Source organism: Oryzias latipes, chromosome 22 (assembly GCF_053564925.1).
Source record: "Oryzias latipes strain Hd-rR chromosome 22, Olatipes_Hd-rR_3.1".
NCBI lineage: Eukaryota > Metazoa > Chordata > Actinopteri > Beloniformes > Adrianichthyidae > Oryzias > Oryzias latipes.
The window spans coordinates 5,551,296-5,572,487 of NC_136258.1; the positions used below are offsets into that span (position 1 = coordinate 5,551,296).

At 42.5% G+C, this 21,192-nt stretch overlaps 1 protein-coding gene across 3 annotated transcripts in view; it reads right to left on the minus strand.

Annotated features, from left to right (window-relative positions):
• The window catches only part of npas3 (neuronal PAS domain protein 3), a 230,787-nt gene that overhangs the window by 148,538 nt on the left and 61,057 nt on the right, over nt 1-21,192 (minus strand). For 2 of the 3 annotated variants that reach the window (XM_023951301.2, XM_023951302.2), the window contains exon 2: nt 13,696-13,794. The exons of the other annotated variant lie outside the window; for it this stretch is intronic. In XM_023951301.2, the coding sequence (XP_023807069.1) occupies nt 13,696-13,794 (99 nt within the window). The remainder of the gene's footprint in view (nt 1-13,695; nt 13,795-21,192) is intronic. 3 annotated transcript variants of the gene reach the window in all.

Genomic DNA, 21,192 nt, shown 5'->3' on the forward strand with positions numbered 1-21,192 from the left:
TTCAACGCAACCCAACAGCCACCAGTTAAACTCAGTCGGCTACAATATGTTTAAAACTAAAGATACAAGTGAATGTGTGCATTTGATGTAATTTCAACACTTTTAAAGTACAATAAGTCTGTGGATTCTTTTTTAATAACCTTGTTATGCTGTTGCTGATAAATGATGAGTATTTCTTAGCATTAATGTGACTTCTGGTTCTGCGTGGTAGTTTTGCTGATGGTCTAGTCTGGTTGATACGTGGTGAGTTTAAGCTTCATGCAGGCGTTGAGACTTCCATCTGTTAAACGTGATCGTAGGTTGGTCTGAATGTTCTTTAGATACATACTCACGCTGCAGTATGTGACGGCCAGGGTGTTTTAAGTTATGACAATGTGCCCACTACCCCCCCTCCCCTTCTTCCTCACACATCCCGTCCCTGCAACTGCGCGCTCTTTCTCAGAGATGGGAGCGCGGAGCTCCTTCTCTAGAAGGCTCAGACAGCTCCGCTCCAAAACTGCCCGGTACCAGAAATCCTTCCTGCCAAATACTATAACCCTGTTCAATAATTCACGATGCAGAAGATAACCTTTGCACATTTTTTATTATTTTTTTTCTCTTTTCTTTATTTTGCACATTTCTTTTGCACATCTCTTTACCTGCACTGTTATGTAAATAGCTCTTTAAATTATACCACATTTTCCTTGTTCTCTTTTTTATTTTTATTTATATTATTCTTACTCTTTTTTTCCTGTCAGTTGTTATGGTAACGAACAAATTTCCCACGTGTGGGATCAATAAAGTATTTCTGATTCTGATTCTGATTCTGAATTAGTTGATTGAAGAGCTGATATATATGCGCTCATGGGGGAGGAGTCAGACCTGAAACTGGAGGGTATTGTCAACTTAGCCTACATGGTTTCGGGTCGTTAAGAGTCCTTTGTCCACAGCTGGGGGTTGGGGAGCCAGTAACTCCCTCCCCAAACTGGTCATCTCTTTCAGCTATTAACGACCCAGGTGGAACTGGTTTGATTCGTTTAGGTTTCAAAACACTGCCGTAGATGGATGGAAGACCTTCTTATTAAGAGAAGGTTTATCCTTCTTGACAAAGATGGCTTCTTTCACTCCTCGCTCAAACCATCCTTTCTCTCTGGCTAGAATTCGGACTTCACTATCCTCGAACGAGTGGTTTGTGGCCTTCAGGTGGAGATGCACTGCAGACTCAGGTCCACTTGGGTTGGCTCTGCGATGTTGGTAAAGCCGCTTGTGTAGAGGTTGTTTGGTTTCTTCTATATACTGTTCCTTGCAGTTCTCTTTGGAGTGGATAGAGTACACAACATTACTCTTTGTGTAGCTGGGAATTTTGTCCTTTGGATGAACCAGTTTTTGTCTGAGAGTATTAACTGGTTTGAGATGAACTGCTGGGTACTGATCTGTGTGAGTAGGCTTCCTGTACACTTCAACCTGGAGCTGTCTGACCTCTCCAATAATCACAGCACAGTCTAGAAAGGCTAGGGTGTTGTCCTTTGTGTCTTCCCTGGTGAACTTGATGTTCTTGTCGACTGCGTTGATATGATCTGTGAAAGTCTCCACTTCCTGGATTTTGATCTTGACCCAAGTGTCGTCCACATATCTGAACCAGTGGCTTGGAGTAGTAGTCCAGGGCTCTTCTCTCGACTTCTTCCATGTACAAATTGGCCACATTGAGCCAGGAGTGAAAGAATGAAAATAGAAAAATATCATAAGGTTCAGGAGGCCTGAGCAGGCTTGTTCCGCTTTCCCCAGCCGGTCTGGCCGCCAGCTCGCTTCCCGTGAGCCGACACAGCGTGTCGGCTCACTTTTTGTTTTAAGAAAGTACAACAGACAGAAGCAGCATGATTTTTACATGACTTTAAACTGTCGGTGTGTAATGTTTTTTTTCATTGTAAAAAATGATTCTAGTTTTTCTTCTAACTTGGTGTCTTTTCCTAGTTTACTATTTCCTTTAGTCTAAAATGTCATTATAAAATACATAATGGAACTGAGAAAATACATGGAAAAACGTTTTTAGAACGTATTTTTTCTAGAAAATTTTTCAGTGACTGTGGCCCTATAGAGCATTGTTTTCCTAACACTTCCCTCTTCACCTCCCCCCGTGCACGTTCAGCGCACCTCTGCAGGTTGATGCTGTGGCAGGAGCTGACAGACACACTTAAGCTGTGGACAACACCCCCCCTGCACGCCCAACTTACAGACACATTCGCCCCTTCCTGCCCAGATGGACCTGTCTGCGCGCCCGAGTGTGAGGAAGTGTGCGTGACCTTGAATAAAGACATAATGGTCAAACTGTGCGATTCCCTGTGTCATTGTGTAAATGAGGGCGAATGTGTGAGCGGCTGCTAACGAAATGAACATCCCATCAACAGAGCATCTGTGATTGCAGCTCCCCAGAGAGGAGTCACTGACCACACCAGTGTGTGTGTGCATGCACTGTATGAAGAGTAGTGTGTGTGTGCATGCACTGCATGAGGAAGAGTATATTTGTATCCATTTGTGCTAAAAGTGTGTGTAAGAAGAGTGTAAATGTGTGTGTAAGAATGATGATGAGTGTGAAAGTGTGTTTAGTTTGTGCAATAGTGTGTGTATAAAGTAAGTCAGTGTTTGTTTGTGTGAATGAGTGTGCAAGAATGTAAGATGGTGTGTGAAATTGTGTGTTTTCGTTTGAGACTTTAAATGTGTGTGTAAGATCGATTGTATTATTGTGTTTGTATTTGTGCAAAAGAGTGTGTATAAAGTGTGTGTTTGCGTGAACGTGGAAGAGTGTAAATGTGTGAGAGTGCAATGGTGTGATTATGCAGAAGAGTACATGTGAGATTGTGTGTGAAAAATGTGTGTATCTTTGTGTCAATGTAAATGCGTGAGAAATTGCAAAACATAAATGTAATTTTAAAAACCGTTTTTAACCTTTTAAGAGCCTAAATTAAGCTTAAAATTGCATTTCTGAGTATTTCTTTATTCAAACCGTTGTGAATCAGGAGCCGCTGAAAAAATGCTGCTTAGATAATAAATAAATGTACTTGTGACGTAGAAAATACACTGGGCAGGCCTCAAGCTCCATTCGGAAGCCCAGAGAAAACCCACAGAGGCCCGTGGAGAACATGCAAACACCACACAAAAAGGTCCCAGCTGGGATTCGAACCAGAACATTTTCAACGTGAGGGGAGAGTGCTGACCACTCCCCCACCATGCAGCCTGATGTGGAAAAAAGATAAAACAATAAAAAAGAAAATTCCTTTAGAACAAAGAAATAATCTGCTACAATGACGACATATTGTGTTCAGACCAGCTGTTTTATCTCACATAACTGCATCAATCGTCCATAGAGCATGCAAATAAATAAATATGAACTCTCTGACAGTAATTCTTTGTTTAGCTTTCTCCATGCCTTAAAGCTAAAATATGCGACCAAAGCCGCAGCAGCTGCAGCAGTCAGAAAGTTTGAACGGCTGCTATCTCAACCAGCCCTCTTCCTCCTCCTCCTCCTCCTGCTCCTCATGCTGACTGTTTTCTGCCTGCTTCTGCTTACGACAAGACAAAACTTTCCTCATGATGAAGATGCTGCAAACTAAATGAAAACATCTTCCTTTGACAAACAGTTTGGTCATTTTCTGTACTTGACAGTGACGGAGGTTAGGCAAGGCAAGTTCATTTGTAAAGCACCATTCATACTCAAAGCAATTCAAAGTGCTTCACAAAACAGGACAATGCATTAAAATCACAATACGTCACAGTGCAAAGACTAAAGACAAACAAAATCATTATAATATGTACTTAAAAAGAAAGAAAAGACAAAAGAACATGAAAAGAGGTTTGGATAAGGACCCTTCAGTTATACACACGGCTAAATAGGAATATTTTGAGTCTAGATTTGAACCATAGCACCGTCGAACCCCGTCTCACAACCTCAGGGAGACTGTTGCAGCTTTTAACTGCATTAGACTGAAACGCTGATTCCACTTGATTAGTCCTGACTCTGGGCACCCGCAGGGGGCCGGTCCCTGAGGTCCTTAGAGTCCCAGATGGTTTATATGGCGCTAACATGTCAGAGATGTACTTCGGTGCAAGGCCATGGAGAGACTTTGAAACAAGCAGAGCTGCAGACCTGAGCACAGCACTGATGTGATGGTACTTCCTGGTTCTGGTCAGGACTCGAGCAGCAGCATTCTGGATGTACTGAAGCTGTTTTACAGCTGGTTTGGGGAGGCCGGTGAGCAGGCCGTTACAGTAGTCTAACCTGCTGGAGACAAATGCATGAATAAGTATCTCCAGGTCTGGCTTTGACTCTGTTTTTGATTTTTCAGATGGTAAAATGCTGCTGATGTTACTGACTTGATATGGCTGTTAAAGTTCAGGTCAGAGTCCATGACTACCACCAGGTTAACACTAACTAACAATTGATGTGTAAAACTCAGATACTGCTTTTGCTCAGGACACAAGTTTCCTCACTAAAGTGCCAGCAGGATGAAAGCGACTCTTCCGCTTTGACCACAGCAGACAAATCTTTATCCTGCAGTGATTGAGTCTGCTGTGGTTTGAGTCAGCGTGGAGTCGGTCTGAGGAGAAGAAAGACAGAACTGTTTCAGGAAAACTGAAGGGAAAAAAAATCAATGATCCATTATTCATCGGTCGAGAATAAAGCGGTCAAAAAGTTTTTCAAATATTGCGGGAAAACTTTGCACTGAACATCCAGAACGGGGTTGTGATTCACGTTGTTTTTTATGCGTATCCGAGAGTGTGCATGCATGCAAACACGCATTATTTGTGTCTTTTTTATTGTCGCCTTTCCACACGATTTCAAGAAATGTTCAAAGTGCCTATTCTCCTTCATTTATGCAAACTTTATTTTGAAGGTTTGCAAACGTTTAACACATGTCTGTTTTTTGTGAAAGAATGTTTTTTTTTTTTATACAAGTCTTACAATCTTAAAACAACAATCGTACAAAATGTATGAATCCTAACAAAACTATTCAGGAAAAGTAGGAAATGAAACAGCAACGAGGCAGGGATGCTGTTTTCATCTCATTTAATTTGGGATTTGATGTTGCTGTATCTGTGCAACTTCAAAACAGCACATTTTTAAAAATTAATACTTAAAGAAAATTGTTTTGTATTGTAACACTAAAAAAATAAATGCAGGGATGAAAATAACTTGAACCTTTTCAAAACTGAGATTTAAAGTTTAGACAAATGAAGAGACGGTAACTGTTTGGGTCAACAGGTTTTAGAAAGGCAAAGTTTGCTTAAAAATGGGGGAGGGGGCAGTAACTGTATTATTGCTTTCAGATTTGACTAGCAAAAGTGTTCAGGAATGAAAACATTTGTCAAAGTTCAGAACAGGAATCTCTTGTTGAAGGTTTTTCTGGCTGAAGATTTCCTGTTTTGGCCGATGATGTCAAGGTGCCATCTTGTTGTCTGTAGCCACGCCCTCTTGACACAGTGACTGACTGTCCTCACATAGATGAGCGCAGACGCTGGAGAAGACAAACCCACGTCTGTCCTGTCCATCAGCTCCAATCCTGCGTGAGGATCTGACAGACGCTCTGCTCCAACCGCAGTTCCCAGGTTTCCTCGCAGACTCTGTCTGCTGCAAACCAACAGCTCCGCTCCCTGATCTTTTACTCTGAAGTAAAACTGACCAACGCCAGCTTTGTTCTTCGCGTGTGCTCGTCTCCGTGGCTGTGGAAGAACCACAGCAGTGGGGCCGCAGTCCTGTTTCACACCAGCCTTGAAGGCATGTCTGCCTTCATGAATTATGCTTGAACTGCGGCTCAGAGACTCTGCTTAATAAATGTGACGCCTGCTGCCTGTCAGTCAACTGCTTCGGCTGCAGCAACGCATGCAGAGCACTGCAAAGCAGACGTGCAGCTTCTGCGATCGGATACGTTCTGCCTCTTTGTGAGACTTCACCGCAGTCTGACTGGCGTCTGCTTCCCCTCTGGTTCTGCATCTCAGCCATCCTCGTTCAGAGGAAGACACTTAAAGATGATGATGATGAGTTCAAATCCATGAGGCAGCTGGGTGTCAGGTGGTTGCATTTTGTCCCCCGAACACAGAGAGGGACACCCGACATCAGAGACTTCGGGTACAGAAGTGCATGAAGCAGCATGAAGCTGTGAGGGAAGACCAACGGCTTTCAACGCTGTTGAAAGGAGACGTCACGACCTTCACATGACCTTCACAGGAGAACACGGCTCCGCCTGAGCGGGTCCACATCCGTCTGTTTGAGACGGAGCTTTAGGGCGGAGCGTTACACCCATCAGCTACTGCAGCACGGCGGCAACCCGTGAGTTTTATTTTTTTTATAGCCACCAAACTAAACAAAAAAAAAGAAAAACAAATGTTTTTATGAAGAGAAATTGCACAAGAATTAGTCTAAAACCCAATGAAGGGTTAGCAGGTTGAGTGTTTGCCACGAGAGATTCAAGGTTCCAGAGATTTATTGTCATCATTACACATGATGAGATTATTTCTGAAGAACTTTGGTTTAACTAAATTTAAAATAAATAACCAGGGTCAAAGCAGTAAGGGGGGAACCTAAAGTGTGACTGTCTGAAGTCTGACGGTTGCTAAAGCTCATTTTAGCTGCAAAGTGCATCTTCCTCAAACCTGCAGAAGTAAGCGGAGCAGCATACAGGTGAGGGGGCGGAGTTTGTTTGTTTGTTCTTTTTCCTGTCTCTTATAACAAATGACTAGTTGTCAGAGAACCGGCGCTGAGCTCCAGACCGTCCAGATGGAGCTGCTGTGGGCCCGGCAGGCAGGCGCCAGGAGGAGCAGGCGCAGCAAGGTGCTGCTGCCACTCCGCCTTAGAGCATCTGCTGTTGCGGCGGAGAACCAGCAGAACAAAGGCAGCAAGGTTCTTCCTCTGATAGTCTGAGGGAGAAGAGCTGCACTTCTGTGTATTGGGGCATCAGCAGGATTTACTGCCTGATGCTGAAATCTGGGGTAAATGGGAATGTCTGTTATTTTTATAGTCCAGAGACAGTAAACCTGTAGATGGGATTAAATCAATAACAGCTTCAGAGTGATCTGAGGACCTGTTAGAATAGATTATTTAAGTGTTTAAAGAAAATACATCACATAATCATGTTTTACAAACGCTCTGTGTTTTCCTGTCAAGGTAAAGCTCAGGATGCACAGGCATGTACAGAAATATGGACACCCTCATTAAATAATCAGCTCTGTCTTAAAAAATGTTCATATATCATTCTCCAAACTTATTTTTTTTAATTTCTAAAAAAAAGAAAGAAAGTGATATAATAAAAATACAAGTAAAAATTCCAGCTCCTCCACAGTGCAACCACCTCAGTCATTCTCAGACACTTCCTGTTTTCCCGCAAACCCGACCCACGCATCCAGGTATGAACACAGAAAATGTGCTGAGTCAGCGCTCGCGTTCATTCCCGACCAAACTCAACGATGATCGTCAACAGCTTCGCTGACATTCGCCCTGACAGGGGATGAAAGTGAGATCTGCTGGGATTTCTTTCCCACATTTATCCTTTAAAACCAGAATAAAAGGCAGCCTCACTGAAACGAAACCTTTAAAGAGATTTGAACGCTTATTTGTCTGCCTTTTCCCACAGAAGCAACTATTAATCCTGCAGGACAGACAAGCAGAAATATGTAAAACTCAACAGAATAAGACATTTGAAAAAGCTTTAAGGTCACTGAATATGCATTTCTCTCCTAACATTAATTATACCACCTTAAGTAAAAAGGAAATTCAAGGTTCAAACTACTCCTGGAGGCTAGTAGTGTGAAAAAGCTGAATAAAGTCTGCTGCATGTAATTCTAAATGTTAGCAGAAAATGATGCTCCCAATCATTTTGTTTTAATTTGCAGAAATACGTTTTTTTCCCTAAACGTAACAAATTGTGTAGTCAGTATAAACCTTGTGCTAACTTGTGGGGTCCAGATGACCCCCACTCCCAACGTTAACGTGCCTTGGAGGCACGTTAACGTTGGGAGTGGGGTCATAAGGGATAAGAACATCATAAGGTGGAACCTCACAAATACAATTAAAATGAGGTAATGTTGATTTCATGTGAGTTCTGTGAGGAATGTGTCCATTCATTAGCAACCGTTAGCCATGGAACCAAAGCCAACAGCGCTCTACTGTCTCCCACCTTTCCAGAATCAGACCAGCATAGATATCTGCTGCCGCAGTGCCGCTGGTCTGCTGGGGGAGGTGGTGCCGTATAGGTGTCATTTAGACCGGATGTCCAAACCCCCTCAGCTGGTTCCTCAGACGTGGAGGTGCCGATTCTCACATTCAGCAGCAGACAATCGTGAGGAAACGGAAAGAACCACATCGTCTGCAAACGGCAGCAACCAGATTCTGAGGCTCCCAAAGGCAAAGCCGTAGAAAACGTACATTTGTCAGGACAAGCAGTTAATTAGGATTATGCAAATGCGTCTGCGCTCCAGGCTCACAGAACCCTCCCCAAACGCCCTCAGCACCGCCATTTAAACACGTCAATCTGAGTGTTGTCTTGGAGCCAGACGGTGTACTTCATGAACACACCTCCTCCCCAGCTCACAGGCTTCCTTCAGGGAGAAAACGTGCCGCCATAACAGGCCTAGGTGATGCAGGGAAAGCGCCGCTGGTGACTGCGAGCTGTGGCTCAGTGGGATGGAGGGGTAAAGGCAGGGCAAAAGTCAGAATTTATCACTGTAAACACAAGAGATGCAGGAAAGCAGAGGCTTCATGAATGCAAATGTGTGTGTGCACACAGTGCTACAGGTGGGCCACTGCCCAATGAGCAGTAGGACTTTCTTTTAACAGAAGATCTCTGTTTCCATCAGTGAAGTAGAGACCCGCTGTCTATCTGAACTCTGTCAGGTTAGGGACGGCTCCTCTCTCACATCCCTGACTGGTGCTGGACCCGTGGGATGGAAGGACCTTCACACGGACACACACAGAAAGGGGCGGGTGATCGTTCAAATGCTGATTTGATAGATAGACGTGTTCATGGACATAGCGGACAACCGTTTGGGTTTTCATTTAGACAAGGCAGAAGGAGTGAGGCGCAGCGTTTCAGTGTTTCCTGTCGGCGTCGGATACTTCTGTGTGGAAACGACGATACAAATGTTTATTTATCTTCATATCTGACGATTATTGCTCCAAAGACGTGACTCTATAAAGACGGTCAGCCTCTGATAGACGACGTCAAATGAGCGTTTAGTTCTCTATGGATGTCAGCGGGTACTTCCAGTTTGAAACGCCAGGGGGCGGGGTCACTTCTGATTGACAGTCAACGGTTCTACATTAGATTACCGAAACTCTGGGGAAGCAAACAAACACACAGACACACACACACACCTGCGCACACACTCAAACATGCAGATACACACAAGTAATGCATACACAAACCCACAGACAATCACACACAAACCTTCAAACACACACACACCCCAACATAGACACACACACTGATACTCACACAAAGACACACATACAGACACACACACCTGCAAACACACACAAATACACACACTAAAACACTTAAAATTTCACACAAACACATACCTGCAAACACGCAAACAAACACACACAAACCCCTACATAGACACACACACAAATACTCACACAGAGACACACAGACAGACACACATACCTGCAAACACACAAACAAACACAAAGCCAGGCACAAAAACACTCACAATTACACACAAACACATACACGTGCTTGTAAACACACCCGCACACCCTTACAGAGACACAAACACATATATGCACACAAACACAAAAAGACATACACATACCTGCAAACACACCCACCCCTACACAGACACACACAAATACACACACACAGGCTGATACACACCTACATACCTGAAACACACACACATTTAGACACACACGTCATTTCATTATTAACATGTTTCCTGACAGTCAAAGACACTGAGGTGAGCTAAAACATAGAGGAAGTAGAAAATGGTTAAATTATTGAATTTGGGGTTGGATTCTATCAGGGAAAGGAATCAAAAGGCTCAGATAAAAAAAGCAAAAAAAAAGAAAAACAGGACAGAAAAGTGTGGATTTAAAAAAGGAAAGCTACAAAAACCGTGCAGCACAGCCGCAGTGGATCCATGCAGCAGAAGAGTTCAGCACGCCACCCCCCCTCCCCATCTCTGAGACGCAGAAGGCAAAGGTGACCACAATGCAGGAGCCTGGCCAGAAGCACAAACAAAAGACAGAGAAACGAATTTAAAGTAAAGGTCCTGCAATGGACTAGCAAACTAACAGGGGTGTGCCTCCATGTAACTAGCTGGATAGGCTCCAGCATCTCCATGATCCTGAATGGGAGGATTCAGAAAATGAGTGAATCACACAAACACACACACCTACACACAAACACACACACACACAGATACAAGTCAGACGACAGACACATTGGGTTTTCTAGTCTGCACAAGTCCTCCTACATTTATCTTGAGTTCACTCTCTGGACTCTCAAAAATACACAGAGCTGACGTTACAATGACACCGACACACAACAGACAAAGACACACAACCACCTTAGTTGCCAATAAAGGATGTTTCTGTTTTTAACACTAATGTGGGCATCAGGAAAGCCCCTAACTTTGTTTTGGCTGTTTGGGAATTTGTCGTGCTTTTCTGCTTTGATTCCAGCTGGAGATGAACGGATCGGTTTTCTGGAGGCTGGTGAGCAGCTCCTCAGTTTTAGACCGAATCTCTCCTCCTGTTTGTGTGCCATTACTTCACCCTGAAAATTGTCTGTTGAAAGTTTAGATAAATAATAAAATCAAGATAAAATCCCCTTTGTTTAGAAAGGAATTAAATGCATCTATAAAGCAATCTAGTTTGTATATTAAGAAAAGCCATTTTCTCTATTTAAAAACATGGAGTCTGCATTCAGCTCCATGTGTTTCCTGCAGTTTTCTGTAAGTGTTGATCTGCTGTTCAGTGAGCGTCTGGTCTGCATTAAAACTAAAACCCCTGTCGTTCTTTAGCCGTTTTTCCGGCCCCCACCTCGCCGGTCTGTAGACTTGATGTTCTTCTGGAACGACACCTGCTTTCAGCTGATGGTCTCATCTGCTTCCACTTTCTTAATGGCTCCCCCGGTGTACACTTAACGTTCAGGTATTGTCACAGAATGCTCCCTTATTTCTGACCTGCTCCACCACCTGCAGCTGAAAGCTGGGGGCGCGTCACTGTCAAGGCTTTTTTATTTTTTATTTTTACAAATGACTGTTAAACAGATGGCCTGTACAGTGGTGTAGTGGTTAGCTCTCTCTCCTCCCAGCGAGAAGGCCCTGTTTCAAGTCCAGGTTCTTTCTGTGTGGAGTTTGCCTGCTTTCCTCCTACAGTCTAAAATGCTCCATAGGTTACTATATGATCCTAATTGTCCCTTATTGGGATTCCTTAGAATTCTTCAAGATAATCAAGTGTGAATGAAATATGTGTCCAAACAAACAAGTAGACATGAATGAATGTCAAATCTATTCACATTTTAGTTTCCTAAAGTTCAGCCCACTGTTGTTTTTCCACACCTAAAGAATCCAAAGGGAGCATTCTTAGAACATTCTAGCACACTGGATGGTCACATGACTTTGCTAAATTCAAAGTGTTTCCACACATTGGACTGGAATGATGGACTGATCAGTTTTTGCTGCACTTTTTTAATCTGTAGTGAAACAAACCTACCATGTCTCAATCCACCTTGTATTTTCCAATTTGGATAATCAAGGTATCTCATTTTGATTTTTAATAATGTAACTCAGTTAGATTAACAACTTGGCTCAGACAGCTCCATCTGGTTGGTAAAATAAACCCAATATCTCTCAATCCAAATAATAGTTTCCATTATCAATTCAATTATCAATTTATCTCATTTTGAAACGATTCTTTTATTGGTATTGTCCATTCAATTCGACTTTGCGTCAGACTGATTGGTCTGGATGAATTGAAGGAATAGTAATTGGTTCATCAATTAACCGTTTACCTCAACCTTTAACCGATGAAAAATGACTTTAATATTTGCACAAAGTATCGCTAAATTCATTATTGTCCAACTATTGAGAAACAGAGTCAGAGATGAGCAGGGACACATTTTATGTACAGTTACACCTGTTTGAGACACAGTCGTGACTAAATCTGTTTTCCTGAGAGTTTGTTTTTATATAAATGTATACATATATACACATAAAGTTGTAAAGTCCCACTACGATCATCTTTTGATCTATTCTGGAAGCGTTTCTCAGATCTCAGAGCCCTTTTGACATTGCTGCCTTTAGCCAAAATAATAAAAAAAAATAATTAAAAAAACTGTGTTGTTTTCTTTCTGCAGAGCAGCAAGGGTTCAATAGAAATTCACCTCTAGATGTGGGTGGGACTGTCAGCACGGAGTAAGCCTGCCCCTTTTCCTGTCGCCCGTAACAGAAAGCTGTTTACAGTCTTTTCCCCTGGTTCACAGTCCCTCGCACCCCCAGCCTGACATTAGCGGTGCAACAAAAACGGCAAGTAACATTTTGATGCGTTTGATTCCAGCTCAGACAAGGAAAACAAAGACGTACACGGATCTATTTGTCAGCGAGTGCATCAGAATAGAGCGGAGCAGGGAGCTTAAGGCCCGCCCCGCTTGTTTTCGAAGTCACAAATACGATTTTTTATCGACTGCATTTTTTTGTCTGCTCCTGATTCACAACAATTCGAAGAAAGGAATACTCAGAAATGCATTTTTGCTACGTTTTATTTCATATGTCCTTAATTTTTTAGAAAAATGCCAGAAGAACACAGTAAAAACAGTTTTCATTGGAGGGGCTCTTTAAGGAGGACTTTAAAAAAAAAGTGTTTTTTGTTTCGTCGTTCAGAAATGTTTCCTTTCATATCTCGACTAACCAGATTTGCTTGTGAATTGACTTTTTTTTCTCTGATTCCAATAGTTCTGAACATGAAATCAGATGTTTGTAACCTAGATTTATTATTTGAGTTTTTAATCATTGTAGTAATTTTTACACTTTTCCCAGCGAGTCGTTGGATGACATTTCCTGGTATGTGGTTAAAATAACTGAAGTGACACTTTTGGTCGCTCTGCCAGTCTTAGTTTGCATAATGATGAAATCAGATGCACATAAAAAACATTAAGAAAATAACCAAGTTTAAAAAATCTTGAGTTTTAAAGAACCAAAACATAAAACTGGTTATTTTAGGGAAGGAGAAATAAATGCAGCACATTAGAGTCTTCCTTCCGTCAGCATTTTTGCTGATTCAGTTAAATGAGCAGCTTCATTTGGAGCAAACGAAGACGTTTATTGAGAAAGGATTGTTCAGACAGGCCAGGCCACCGGACGTGTCCTTCCTCATTTAAATCAATCCTGAGTGACAGTCTCTGTGTAGGAAAGCCCTGGCAGATTTCTGTCTAAGTTATTATCAGAAGCCACTTCATTTCCTGCTGAGACGCACTTCACTTTTTGTGTTGAATCCCACAAAACAAAAAAGAAACAAAGAGAAATCGACTCAAGCTGAGAGAAAACAAAAGTGCAGCAACACTTTTCCAAATGCGACAACGGCAGGACGCATTCTCCTGAGAAACAAACAACAACAAAGAGAAAAGCTCAGCAGTCCAGCCATGCTCCCCCTATGACAGGACAAACACAGACGAGCAGCACAGCTGATGCTGCTGCTGCTGCTGCGGGGCTCGCAAACGTTACCATGGAGACGAAGTGTGCTGCTGGCCCGCCAGGTGAAGGGTCTTGGGCCGGGCGCTGGAGCAGCTGCCTGCATTAGACGGCCGCTCCCAGTAGGGGTCACTGTGAGACACACACAGACACACACACAGAAAAGACAAACGTGGAGAGGTTCTTTAACGGCAGCTACAAGTTACAGAGGCAGAGGAGGAGGAAGAGGAGGAGGAGGAGGAGAGGAAGGTCACAGCAAGAGGACAGCACAGAGGAGATGAGCAGATTCACTCACAAAAGGTTTGTCATGAACGCAGCTGTCAAAAAGGAACATTTGGGCATCTGTAACTCAGCACAAAAAAACTATTTTCACTTCTGATCCACAAAGAAGTAATGAAAGATCAGATTCATAAGAGCTTCCAAAAGAAATCTGCACACCAGTAGTGTGTTGGTGGGGGGTGGGGGGAACCACACCTGTAGAACATCATCATCATGAACCACCGTCCGAATTTCCAAGGAAACAGCAGATGGAAAGCTGATTCTTGGTTCTGATCGGGTTCTACTGTCAGGAACTGTTTGCTGTTCTAGGCGCCAAATAAGCAGGAGACCAGGCTCGGTGGTGAAACTTCAACATGACGGAACCATGGAGAAACAAAAAGGTGTCAGAGCAGAGCACATGACCTGACAGTGAAGAACTGACGAAGACGGCTGTGGATGATTGACAACCTAAACCTGGTGTGACTGACAGGGAGGCAGAACTTGATAAAAACCCAAGTGCAGAATCCTCACACTTCTAACTTTAAATTCAAGTTTCATATTGGCTTTAAAACCTTTTTATTTCATAGAATACTCACTAAACCTTTTTACCCAATAAATAGCAATATCAAAGTGTTTCTAAATTACTTCAACTGTTGATTTTAATCGTATTTTAACCACTTTCATCAGTTTATTTATTATTGTATTGCTCTTTATTTAATATTTCAGATGATTGCTCGTTTATCTGTGACTAAACATTTCATCTGACAGAAAGGCTACAGCAGGGCTGCCTAAATATTTTACAAAGGTCAGATTTTCTAAAAATGTGTGAGGGCCAACCAATTTGCCTGCATTCCATGAACCCATCTAATAACATTAACTGCAAATTAACTTTTAGCGGGCTTTTTTTGTTGTTGTTGCAATGGGTTACTTTTCATTTCTTCACACAGAGCAGAATTACAGTTTACCTAAATACCAGTGACGTGCGGTGAGGTTGGTGGCTGGTGAGGCACCGACTCCTCTAGAATCAGATTTACAATTTTAAGAACTGAATGTTTCACCGTTCATCCAACAGCAGGAAACAGCATAGAAGATACACGCAAGAACATATTTGTCCTGCTGAGAATATTTCTTTTATAGACATGGATAGAACACTCTTCTTGTGTATAAATTATTCATGTAACCCTTGTCCTATCCTAGGCACTTTAACATTGGGAGTTGGGTCATCTAGACCCACTAGACAGTGCTCTGAACCTTTTTTCTTCAATGATTTGTGATCTTCACTGGTGTCCATGGATTACATGAAATCTTTCCACCTTTATCCACCTTTGTCATGGTAGGGAGAACACGTCAATGGAAGGGTGGGGTCATAGGATAGCCCAAGGGATATACTTTAAACAAATTAAAGTGTACAGATGTGTTCAGCACACATTTCCTTTAAACCCTCAGTAACTATTTATAGTATTTTTCCAACTTCAAATTCTGGAGCTTATCAGTGTCATCTTAAGTTGTCTATGAAAATAATCATAAAATGTATTCTTTTAGGCCTAAAATTTTGTTTTCATATACGTACATTCTTTTCCACTTACTCCCATGTTATTTTTAAAAAACAAAGATTGAAAACCATGTTTGGCCTTACTTTTTGAGTCCATGTGGCGATCTTTCTCCACAAAAAGCTTAAATGACCTGTCATTTTCCTTTAGTCGTGTCTCTCCCTCTCCCTCTCACTGGAGAAAGATATCCTTAGTCTGTTCTGTTTCTACTGCACCAGTGTAGCTCCACAGTAGCTGTCAGCTCACGTCAGGCAGCCTTTCCTCCGCCCTTACAGTCAGCGCTCTGACTGTACGTCTCTGTTAAAATTGCTTCCTGCAGTCAGACATGAGGCGAAGCGCTCCGGAGCCTCACCAAGAGTTTCCGCTCCATATGTGATCGCACAGCACTCAAATTCAGAAAATGTGGAAAACTTGTCCAGTCAACTGAAAATGTATCTTTAACATGGATCACTGGAAACTAATATTTACTTAATGTATATTTTGTCACAATGACAGGTGAGGCCAAGCCTCACATGCATCACCTGACCGCACGCCACTAGTAAATACATTTTTGTCAAATTACTGTGAATTTTTATATTTGAAGACCAGAAATAAAAAAAAGAAAACGTCTGTCTGGGAAAAAAAACAGGTGATGCCACAGGTTTACAACGACTGACCTCATTTAGCCAATCCCAATCAAGAACTGGCACACGCAGTTTTCAGAAAGAGCTGAGAGCTAAATATTATTGTTCTGATTTGATTTGATATATTTCAAGCATTGTAGTCACAGCAATAAAGAGTTTACACATATTTATCAAACTCATTACAGACATGATGAAGTATAAGTAGAGCTTGATTTATTGCTTGAAAAGGAACGGGAAAAAGCAAGTTTACATAACCCCCCCCCCCCTACTGAGTTCATTAATTTTATAATCTTACAGTTTTTGTTCTGTTGGTTCTGATCAGTTAGACTCTTTTCAAGTAACAACATCCAGTGCCTAGTAATGATTGATTATCTTCAGAAAACATTCATTCATGATTTCAGTAAACAGTAACGGTACCGACATGTAATAATCGTTGATTAATTAGAACACATGATCACATTAAACTATTAATTATTGCTACACATTGCAGATCAAGTAAACAAAATCAATAGCTTACTGATTGTCATGATAAATCTATTGATGGTAGAAATTTGGCCCACAGGCCTGGCTTTGGACATGCCCAGGCTTATTAATGTGTAACTTACAGTTAGACATTAAAATCAGAACAAAGTTTTCCTCTCTTAGACAAAGAGGGGAGAAGGAGGGGCAGGGGGAGGTGAAGCCGAGCTTTGACTCCACAGACCCTGTCCCACCGCCTGCATGCGTTGCTGTGCAGACGGGAATGATTGTAAAAGTGTTTGCTTGTTTTCCTGATGGGGGGGGGGGGGGCTATGCCAGAGGGTGAAGCGAGGACGCTGCCAGCACCACGTCTGCAGCCAGGATCTGCCCCTAAATTAAAACACCAAGATGGAAGACCAGAGATTTGATGACTTCTTGATTTGATTTGTTGATGCATGAACAGGAGTCACATCTGCTCAGAAGGGAGAGGAACCTCCCCCATCTGCTGAAGGGGAGCATCTCTGGCCCCCCCGGGTTAAAAACCATCTACACCTGAAAGCAGAACTCCACATTTCAACAGGAAGGGGCTAAAGACAAGAACAAACTTAGGAACACCCAAAATGCTGAAGACCAGCAAGCTGCTCCTCAAACACCATGACTGCAACGGCTGAGGCCTCCTCCACAGAGACATGCAGGAGGTGAGCAGAACCTCCTGGAGGAGCCACAAAATCCAGAGAGAACTTTGGAAACTAAGAAGCAGTGTCAGCATGTCCGCATGTGAGTTCAACCAACACGACTGTCACTGTTTCAGAAAAACTGACAGAAAACTCAACAGTCAGGCAGAAAAACTCGAGCCAAAGAAGAACAAACACAACCGGAACAGAACGGACTTCATGAAGTTTGTCAAAGTAAACAAAAAGAAGCAAAGAGAAAACCAAACAGAACAAATACAAATAGAAATAAGCTGAACATTTGTCAAAGACTTTTTCTCCACCTCGGTGGTGCACAAGTTCCTTGGTGTTGTTGATCCCTTTCAACTCTGGATGATGCTCAATGCACCTCCTGGGATTTCCCAAGTTCCAGACACATGAATTTTCAGGCCTAATATTCACACATATCTAAACAGTTTATCTAAACAAGTTCAAATTAAGTTCAAATCCAGACCGAGTATGACCAAAGACTCTAAAAATGGGAACCAATGCCTCCCTGCTTGACACTCAGCATTAAGGGGTTGGGTTGGAAATTGGGAATTTCTAATGAATCTCTGCTGCTCTGCAGAAACTATGTCCTTGAAAACGACGCAGGTTTTTAGATGTTGGCTAAAAACGGCATCATCCTAATTAAAAGACCACTGGGAACACTTTGAAAATAGATCATCGAAGATGATTATCCTTAACCACAGAGCCGGACCAGTTTAATGTCAAAAACACCAAAAGTCTCCAAAAGCAGCAGAAATGGTCTGTTAACGTCCTGCTGGGTAGAATAAGAGTCTGAGGCTCTAGCAAAAACCTTTACTGTGTTTGGTTTGCTGTTTGTTCTGTTATTCACAGGTAAGTCTGTTTGTGAGTCAGTGACCACATCCTCTGATGTACGACTTTATTTAAACTGCCAGCAAACGATTGACAAGTAGAAGAAACAGACATCTAGAAATGCACACAGGAGAAAAAAACTGCATGTGCAACTCCAAGTCCTCGCCGGTTATCCACGGCATCTCTACTTCCAGCCTTACATTCATTTCTCTCCATTCCTTTTCTGTCTTCACTGTCGTTTCATTTCACATGCACACTCCTTTCATGCGTTAAATGCAGATCATTCGTCCAGGTGTCCTACTTTAACTTCACAATATGGAACGCATGTCTGCTGCCTCAAATACCTTCAGAGATATTTACAGTGCAAACTTTGAACAAACACCTTCACACACACACTCACACACGCTGCAGAGCCATAACAAACACACAAACATACACACTCCGATGCACAAACACAGATTCAATAACCTGAGCATAAACAGTGTGGCTGGTTTGCACAACCCACACACAAAAACCCACTCAGGGGGAAAAGCACACTGAGACACTCACAGGCAAGTAAACAATCTCACACACACACACTGAAAATGAACACACACTTCATCAGGCCAAAATGGCAGTGGGGGTGGGGGGCATACAATAGCTGCTGCCGGATGCTGGCAGAGCCAAACTGCAGACAGCAAGGAGGAGAGTTTTTCAAGAGCAACTGCATTTTACAAATTGGCTGCCAGGATATTGTCTGGGGATGCACACACACACAAATACACACGCACACACACCAATGCACAACACAGTAAAGAAAGTAATCCTGGGTCGCTCCATTGTTGCCCACAGAAATCCAGCTTGCCAGTCGGCTCCGTTTCCTCAGAACAGCCGTGTGATTAAATAAACATGAAACACACCAATGGAAGGAGGCTGGGGGCGGAGCTAGGACTCCAGTTGGTTCTGCTGCTGGACCAAAGATGTAACTGAACTAAAGTCCTTTGTGCTTCACGTTGTGTGTCGTATTTTATGTAAATGAGAATGATGGAGCTAAACATCTGCAGATGGAGAAACAGCTGGTCCTGCTTTTTAGGTTTTAAATTTCCTTTTTATTTAATGAAAGCTTAGAAACAAATTTGATGAAACTAAAACTTTCATGTTTAGACATTTTCATTTTTGATGAAATTGAGCCTCAAATCAGGAGCCTAGAAATCTGAATAGACAGCCGTCACTTCTGCTTTGGGAGAAGCAAAGATATTTTTGAGATGAGGAGATGTGGAGCTCAGATCAGGCGCAGAGCTTCACTCAGTCTGAGCGAGGATCATGCAGACCAAACTAGGTTTTCTAAACCCTTCAGTACCTCCGAAGAGCTGAGAGCCACAAGAAGCCGAAGCTCCTCCTGACTGAGCTCCATGCTCGCCGGCAGAGGCAGGTGCACGCCGGCAGAGGTGCTAGTGTTGGCGCTTGGTGGAGCAGGGTGAAAATTGAACCGGTGGTTACACACAAACATGCACAGTTTTAACACAAGTGACACAAACACACTCCCTCTGCCTCTTGACACGAGCCCCCCCTCCACCACCACCACCAACACCACAAAAGAGCTGCAGGTTCACACTGTCACTCAGCCATTTCAGTGGCGCAATTGATCCCTCACCTACACTCCAACATCGGTTCCACGGCAGAAACCCACAAACCTGCATGGAAACAGTCTTTCCCAGCAGCTGAAGGTTGTTGTCATGGAACAACAAACATGTTTCTGACAGGAAAAACCGTGTTCTAAACTCACTCCACTGATTAGTTTGAACTCAAACCAGCGAAGATCAAAGATTAACACAGAACCTTTCATGTTCTAAAGAAATACTTCGTCAAATGGCCAACTAAAATCATAAAAATGATGGAAAATGATTTTCCAGTTTTACATGAAACCAAATGAAAAACTTGTTATATAGCATTAACCCGCGATAATGCTAGTGTGAATGCAGTAAGCTGTGAGTGCTAATAGTTGAAAATGCTTAATCAGGCTTTATGTAAACCAGTTAAAAGTCGAAAGCCTTTGCTGATGTTTCTCTATGTCAACGCAATTGACTATCAGAGAACTGGACTGAGTGAGTGCGACATCATCCAAAGAAAATGGTTTACTAATTTCTGCTGTGTCCATCCATCTGTCCCTGCCTCCCTACATCCATCTATCCATCCATTTTTTTATATCCATTTCACGGGGTTGCTGTCTGTCCCGCCCACTGTCGGATTGGAGCACGCTGTCAACGTTTCTATGGCAATCACTCTCGCCAATCAGGAGTGACCTGTTGAACCAAAAGCGGGCTACACAAAATCTGTCAATCAAACATTTCAAATTTTGTACATGCGACCACCTACTTTTGATGCATCTGATTGGTTAGATTATAACTTGAATAATTTACCAAAAAGATGTCCTGAAAAATAGGAGGATTATAAAGAATATGTTAAACTAAAAGGTATCAGAGCAAGAATGTTTATTCTGACCAATAAAATGACTGAGTAACAGCTGTTTATTTCTCTATAGAGGTCTGTGGGATTTTGCCTTTTTGGAGCCAGGGGTACTTCCTGTTTGGAACGCCAGAGGGGAGGGGCCACTCAGTCGAGTTCTCATGTTTTTTGTAACTCTATGAATGGAGACGACTCAGACCACGCCTCCAAAGAGGAGGTTAGATACCCGCCGTGTGAGAACCTTAGAGGGTTACCAGTCATAAAAAGACTAATGCTGCAAACAGCTTGAAAAAACTGAGGAAGAGGATACATGAAATGATGAAGACATTAGTTTAGATTAAAAGAAATGCTGACTTAACAATATGAAAGATGAATGTTTTCACTCCAGCTTAAAGCCTATGATTGCAGTGAACACAAACACAGAATAAACTGTAATATAGATAACGGCATTTTGAACATATTGAACACCTTCAGCATGCAGCCTCCCTCCTGGAGTTACAGTGTGTGCGGAAAAAACGAGTAGCTCTGTTTAGTTTGCTGACTTTATCAGCAAATAGCCAGAATAAATCCAGAGCATGCAACGCTGCAGAAGGCTGCATGCAGCCATAATGGATTCTGTCATTTGAAATGGATGAAGCTCCATTAGGGAGCGGCCCGGTCACGGGG